Source organism: Staurois parvus, unplaced genomic scaffold (genome assembly GCF_062004578.1).
Source record: "Staurois parvus isolate SC_StPar_1 unplaced genomic scaffold, SC_StPar_1.0 ptg003177l, whole genome shotgun sequence".
Lineage (NCBI taxonomy): Eukaryota > Metazoa > Chordata > Amphibia > Anura > Ranidae > Staurois > Staurois parvus.
This window is the reverse complement of record NW_028320973.1, coordinates 1-7378: the sequence shown is the minus strand read 5'-3', so window position 1 is coordinate 7378 and position 7378 is coordinate 1. Positions and strand designations below refer to the sequence as shown.

Genomic DNA, 7378 nt, shown 5'->3' with positions numbered 1-7378 from the left:
TGTGGGCGCCAATCTCCCGGGACAAGGAAACGTGTCGCTCCCGCCATTGTCTTCTCCGGGGTTCCCACTTCCGGGAAATCTCTCATCTTTGGGGGTTTCTTGAATGTTCTGTGTGATTTGTGACCTGAGTGCAAAGTACAGACACAGTGAAAGGGTTAAAGTGCTGCAAGTGTGGAGAGGAATCTGAGACGTGGAGGATTTCTTCATCACTTCTTGTCGTTGTCACCAGGAGGAAGGTGGGGGTGAATGTCCTCTGTGGGGACACGGTCTGACCCTCCCCCACCTTCTCCGTACACACCCCCTCCACCCCGGGTCCGCCCACTCCGGACCCAGAGCCTCGAACTCTCCCCTCCCTCCATTATACAGGGCGGAGCTCGGCAGAGGGAGGAGACTGTGCGCAGTGCCCCTCCCCGTGACTGGCCTCTTCCCTAGCCCCGCCCCACGCAAACTCCTTACATGGGGAGAGGATAACGGGGCGGGACTAGGAGCTCCACATATTCCGCCTCCGACCCGCCCACCAGCTGTAGTACGCAGGCGCTCCGGCCGTGCGGTGATTTGCGGAGTTCTAACCGGAAACACGTGACCAGAGCGCTCCCGGCATCCTGCGCGCGACGTGCCCGGGAGAAGTATGAGCGGCCGAGAGAAGGAGAGGGCCCGGGGCCACAAGAGAGGAGCGCCCGTACCGCGGGAAGAGGAGGAGGATGATGAGGTGAGGGGCCCCGGAGGGGGGCGTTCAGTATTATCGGCCTTATATATGAGAGGACTGAGGTCACCATGACAGCCGGCTGCTCCCCAGAGGGGGGAGGGGGACACGGAGAAGTCCATGTGCCCCGCCTTCTTCACCCAGTCCCTCCCACTCAGGCGTACCCAGGAGTGGGAGGAGTCTCCACTGGGCAGGCGGGGCTTAGTGGTGTGTCCAGTTGGCTGTAGGGGGAGGAGGGGCTGTGATATGATTGGTTCCTCCCTCTAGGCGGAGCTCTCCATATATGGGAGAAATTTCTGCTGGGAGGAGGGGCTGTGATGTGATTGGCTCCTCCCTCTGGGTGGAGTTCTCCATATATAATCTCTTCAGGGTGGAGCTGGTGGAAGCTGGGAGGAGGGGCAGTGTTTGGCTCCTCCCTCTGGGTGGAGCGCTCTATATATGTTAATTCTTCAGGGTGGAGCTGGTAGGAGGGGCTGTGGTATGATTGTCTCCTCCCTCTGGGTGGAGCGCTCTATATATGTTAATCTCTTCAGGGTGGAGCTGGTAGGAGGGGCTGTGGTATGATTGTCTCCTCCCTCTGGGTGGAGTTCTCCATATATGGTAATCTCTTCAGGGTGAAGCTAGTAGGAGGGGCTGTGATTGGCTCCTCCTGGGTGGAACTCTCCATATATGGTAATCTCTCTTCTCTGCAGGGCGGAGCTGGGAGGAGGGGCTGTGGTATGATTGGCTCCTCCCTCTGCGTTGAGCTCTCCATATATGGTAGTAATCTCTCTTCTCTCTGCAGGGCGGAGTTGGCGGGAGCTGGGAGGAGGGGCTGTGGTATGATTGGCTCCTCCCTCTGCGTTGAGCTCTCCATATATGGTAGTAATCTCTCTTCTCTCTGCAGGGCGGAGCTGGCGGGAGCTGGGAGGAGGCGGATCTGGGGAATGCAGAACGCAAACAGAAGTTCCTGAGACTGATGGGGGCTGGAAAGGTGAGTCACGTGACCGCGTCGTGACCATTCGATTGGACGCCTGGCATGCGGGTTCTTTCTGTCTGTGTCGGAGTCATTCCTTAAATCCCAACTTCATCCAAAACGCTGTCAGAGAGAGAATCCTCCTATCCGGCTGCATCGCCCTCTGTGACCCCACCGGGGGCTTTCACAGCACTTCCTGTGCCTTTGACACCTGTTCAGGGTATGAAGGGAGTGGGTGTCACCAGGACAGGAAGTGACCTGACAAAGCTCCCCCCCCCCACCCGCACTCTGTGTCCCCTCTGCAGAGATTGGCAGCACTTCCTGTCCCGGCAGGAATACACCCCATGTGAAGTGTTGATTGGAGGCGGAGAGCTGACACCGCTGAACTTCAGACCTGGTCTGGGGCAAGTGTGGAGGTCACAGCGACAGCCGGGGAACATTCTACACAGGAAAGTCAGCCGCCTCCATGTTGTCTGAATACTTTAACCCCTTCATCCCCACCCCCATCATACACCCCTACGGGGCACATTCTGCATTATTGCACCTTCTAAATCGGCGTCTCGTCCGTCATATGTATGTGGATCTGTCCAGAACGTTCCATATCTCTGGAGGGGGACGTGAGAAAAGGTTCCTCCCTTTACATCCGGACACATCTGAGCAATGTTTATAAACAATGTTACTTTGTATCTCTATCTCCCGTCTGATCGATGTTTATAAACAATGTTACTTTGTATCTCTCCATCCCCCGTCTGATCGATGTTTATAAACAATGTTACTTTGTATCTCTATCTCCCGTCTGATCGATGTTTATAAACAATGTTACTTTGTATCTCTATCTCCCGTCTGATCGATGTTTATAAACAATGTTACTTTGTATCTCTATCTCCCGTCTGATCGATGTTTATAAACAATGTTACTTTGTATCTCTATCTCCCGTCTGATCGATGTTTATAAACAATGTTACTTTGTATCTCTCCATCCCCCGTCTGATCGATGTTTATAAACAATGTTACTTTGTATCTCTCCGTCTCCCGTCTGATCGATGTTTATAAACAATGTTACTTTGTATCTCTCCATCCCCCGTCTGATCGATGTTTATAAACAATGTTACTTTGTATCTCTCCATCCCCCGTCTGATCGATGTTTATAAACAATGTTACTTTGTATCTCTCCATCCCCCGTCTGATCGATGTTTATAAACAATGTTACTTTGTATCTCTCCATCTCCCGTCTGATCGATGTTTATAAACAATGTTACTTTGTATCTCTCCATCCCCCGTCTGATCGATGTTTATAAACAATGTTACTTTGTATCTCTCCATCTCCTGTCTGATCGATGTTTATAAACAATGTTACTTTGTATCTCTCTATCTCCCGTCTGATCGATGTTTATAAACAATGTTACTTTGTATCTCTATCTCCCGTCTGATCGATGTCTATAAACAATGTTACTTTGTATCTCTCCATCTCCCGTCTGATCGATATTTATAAACAATGTTACTTTGTATCTCTCCATCCCCCGTCTGATCGATGTTTATAAACAATGTTTTAAGTGTCTGTGCCTCAGTCAGTACACAATACTCATCTGTTGTCTTCCTTCCAGAAAGAACACACGGGTCGCCTGGTCATCGGAGATCACAAGTCCACATCACACTTCCGGTCAGGTAAGGGCCTTCCCGCTGTGGCCCCGCCTTCCCGCTGTGGCCCCGCCTTCCCGCTGTGGCCCCGCCTTCCCGCTGTGGCCCCGCACACTCCCTACAAAGTGCAGGCATGTTCCCAGACCAGGGTGTGAATGGTCACATGGTGTCACGGCTCTATACACACATTTCCGGTACCGGGAATTAGTGGGTGATCTCCAGCATTGTATGTGACCCCTCACTGCCGGATTCAGCAGAGCTTTCATGGAAATGGTCTGCCCCACAGACAGAGCTACGTTTAGTGCCGGCGTGGGCTGCGGGGGCGGGGAGCCCGGCGTGGGCTGCGGGGGCGGGGAGCCCGGCGTGGGCTGCGGGGGCGGGGAGCCCGGCGTGGGCTGCGGGGGCGGGGAGCCCGGCGTGGGCTGCGGGGGCGGGGAGCCCGGCGTGGGCTGCGGGGGCGGGGGGACCGGCGTGGGCTGTGGGGGCGGGGAGCCCGGCGTGGGCTGTGGGGGCGGGGAGCCCGGCGTGGGCGGGGCAGGGACCGGCGTGGGCTGGGTTTAGGGGCCTGGAGTTTGGCTATGATGCAGGAACTGGCATCTGTGTGCAGGACCAGGTGTTGGCCCCGACATTTGGCTGTGGTGCGGGGCCCAGCGTTGGCTGTCTGTGGGGCCCGTCATTGTTTCCTCTGTGGTCATTGAGTACTGGGGTCCCCAGAGTCCTTCCTGCTCCTCATACAACATGAAATCTATGGGGGGGGGGGGGGGATTTATGTACTAACGCCGGAGAGTGTGAAGTCGCGTCACTTCTGCATAGAAACCAATCGGCTTCCAGGCTTTATTGTCAAAGCGTCACGGTGGAAGCTGATTGGCTGCACCGCATTGTGGGGGCTCCAGGTGACTCTTTTTCTCTGACAGGAGCCGAGGATCGGAAGATGAACGATGAGTTGGAACATCAGTACCAGCAGAGTGTGGACAGCTCCATGTCCGGACGGAACCGGCGGCACTGCGGTCTGGGCTTCAGCGAGGTACAATATGGCTGCGGGCCACTGCCGGTCTTATTATTGGGGGGGGGGGGGGGGGGGTGACACTTTTATACATGGATGAGAGAACAGACAGATGTCAGGTGACAGAGTACGCCATTGGGTGTGGGGGAGGGGTGGCATCCATCCATCCGTCCGTCTTGACAAAGAGGTGCGACGGTCCATGAAACCCGCCGGCAGTGATTGGTGTCCTGCAGGGGGCTGGCCTCTGCTTGGTGGGGGGGGGCGGGGTGTAGCGCGCGGACTCTGCGGGGGGGGGGTGTAGCGCGCGGACTCTGCGGGGGGGGGGGGGTGTAGCGCGCGGACTCTGCGGGGGGGGGGGGGGTGGAGCGCGCGGACTCTGCTGGTGCTGGGGTGTTGGAGCGCGCGGACGCTGCTGGTTCCGGAAGGGGGGGGGGGTTGGAGCACGCCGACTCTGCTGGTGCGGGGGGTGGAGCGCGTGGACTCTGCTGGTGCGGGGGGTGGAGCGCTCGGACTCTGCTGGGGGGGGGGGGGGAAATCAAGGGTTGGAGCGCGCGGACTCTGCTGGTGCGGGGGGGGGGGGGGGGGGTGGAGCGCGCGGACTCTGCTGGTGCGGGGGTGTTGGAGCGCGCGGACGCTGCTGGTTCCGGAAGGGGGGGGGGTTGGAGCACGCCGACTCTGCTGGTGCGGGGGGTGGAGCGCTCGGACTCTGCTGGGGGGGGGGGGGGGGGTGGAGCGCTCGGACTCTGCTGGGGGGGGGGGGGGGGGGGGGGGGAATCAAGGGTTGGAGCGCGCGGACTCTGCTGGTGCGGGGGGGGGGGGTTGGAGCGCGCGGACTCTTCACCCGGAGCTCCACCTAAAACTGAATTTAGTAAATTGTACAATCAGATTGTATTGGTTGTGGGAGGGGGGGGTCCGCTGCCCTGTGTGGCGGGGGGGGAGGAGGGGGGGTCCACCGCCCTTTCTGGCGGGGGGGAGGAGGGGGGGTCCGCCGCCCTGTGTGGTGAGGGGGGGTCCGCCGCCCTGTGTGGTGAGGGGGGGTCCGCCGCCCTGTGTGGTGAGGGGGGGTCCGCCGCCCTGTGTGTGGGGGGGGGGGTTCCTCTGTTCCTCGCTCCTGAATTTTGCGTTTCATCGTTCTTTTCAGCCGAGCAGTTCGGAGGAGAAGCCGCCCCCTCCCCCACCTGAAGAGGCCCCCGCAGCAGACAGACATTCAGATAAAAGTAGCAAAGAACTCCGTAACGACCGCGAGAAAACGCCGAGTGCGTCAGCCAAGACCGCGGACAAAGCGCCCAGCGATGAGGACGGCTCCTCCGAGCGCAAATCCAGCAAATGCAACTACAAAATGCAGTTTGTGAAGTCAAGCGGCTCCTAACCTGCATGTGTGGGAGGAGCCCGGATCGCAGGTGGGCCAGAGGTAACCTCCCCCTCCCCCACCCCTTATTCTCACTTCCTACCTGTCATCCTGTTCTGGGTGGAGCTGTATACAATGTGCGCCCTCATGTGGAGACCCCCAGTACTTTCAGGATTACCTTCCTCTGCTCCTACAAGGAAATCCTGAGAACAGACCTGCTGATTGGAGGCCGGAGGGGAGCTGTGCCGCTGTGGACTCGCAGTGATCACATGAACTGCCGCCATTTTTTTTTTTTTTGTGTTTTTTTTATGTCTTTAGGAAACGGGTGTGACGTGACCCGGCAGTCAAAGGGTTCATCCTGTTTTTAGCTGACGGAATATTTTCCTTTTTATACTTCTAGCTGTTCACAATCCACCCGAAATTCTCTTTATTTTGTTGTTGAATAAACCCGGAGCTTTGTCTTGTTTATGGCGTTTGATGTGTTCTCTTCTGTGTGACCCATTGCGGGTGGAGCTGTGCAGACTTACACCCTCCCCTGCCTATAATCCCGACCCCGCCTCCCCCACCACTCCTCTACCTATGATCCCGACCCCGCCTCCCCCACCCCTCCCCTGCCTATGATCCCGACCCCGCCTCCCCCAGCCCTCCCCTGCCTATGATCCCGACCCCGCCTCCCCCAGCCCTCCCCTGCCTATGATCCCGACCCCGCCTCCCCCACCCCTCACCTGCCTATGATCCTGACCCCGCCTCCCCTGCCTATGGTCCCGACCCCCACCTCCCCAACTCCTCCCCTGCCTATGATCCTGACCCCCGCCTCCCCTGCCTATGGTCCCAACCCCCACCTCCCCAACTCCTCCCCTGCCTATGATCCTGATCCCGCCTCCCCCACCCCTCCCCTGCCTATGATCCCGACCCAGCCTCCCCCACCCAAGTCCTCCCCTGCCTATGATCCTGACCCTGCCTCCCCCACCCCTCCCTATGATCCCGACCCCGCCTCCCCCACCCTCCCCTGCCTATGATCCCGACCCCGCCTCCCCCACCCTCCCCTGCCTATGATCCCGACCCCGCCTCCCCCACCCTCCCCTGCCTATGATCCCGACCCTGCCTCCCCCACCCCTCCCTATGATCCCGACCTCGCCTCCCCCACCCCTCACCTGCCTATGATCCTGACCCCGCCTCCCCTGCCTATGGTCCCGACCCCCAACTCCTCCCCTGCCTATGATCCCGACCCCGCCTCCCCCACCCCTCCCTATGATCCCGACCCCCACCTCCCCCACTCCTCCCCTGCCTATGATCCCCAACCCCTCCCCTGCCTATGATCCCGACCCCACCTCCCCAACCCCTCCCTATGATTCTGACCTCCACCCCACAATTCCTCCCCTACCTATAATCCCTGCTTGTGTCTATAAAGAGGGCTTGGAAAATAGATCCCAGAGTGGCTGGAAACGTCCAATCCTCTTTTCTTATTCCAATTTTTGCTGTTCGGCACTGCAGCACTTTAACTGGTAATTGCGCGGTCATGCATCGCTGTACCCATGACGTTTACATCTATTTTTTTTTCCACACATCTAGAGCTTTCTTTTGAGGGTATTTGATCATTGCTGGGGTTTTAAATTTTTTTTTTTATAAAAAAGACCAAAAAGTTTGATATTTTCTACTTCCTGGTAAAAAAAAAAACCTATCCAATAAAATCTAATTTCTTCATAAATTGAGGCCAAACTGTATTCTGCTC

General features: G+C 57.5%; 1 protein-coding gene across 1 annotated transcript; it reads left to right on the top strand.

Annotated features, from left to right (window-relative positions):
* Positions 1-552: 552 nt before the first annotated feature.
* Positions 553-6112, top strand: CUNH11orf58 (chromosome unknown C11orf58 homolog). Its single transcript, XM_089667322.1, has 5 exons — positions 553-709; positions 1590-1676; positions 3262-3322; positions 4210-4319; positions 5440-6112. The coding sequence occupies exons 1-5, from the start codon at positions 629-631 to the stop codon at positions 5665-5667; spliced, it is 567 nt and encodes a 188-aa protein (XP_089523448.1). The 5' UTR covers positions 553-628; the 3' UTR covers positions 5668-6112.
* The last annotated feature ends 1266 nt before the right edge of the window (positions 6113-7378 follow it).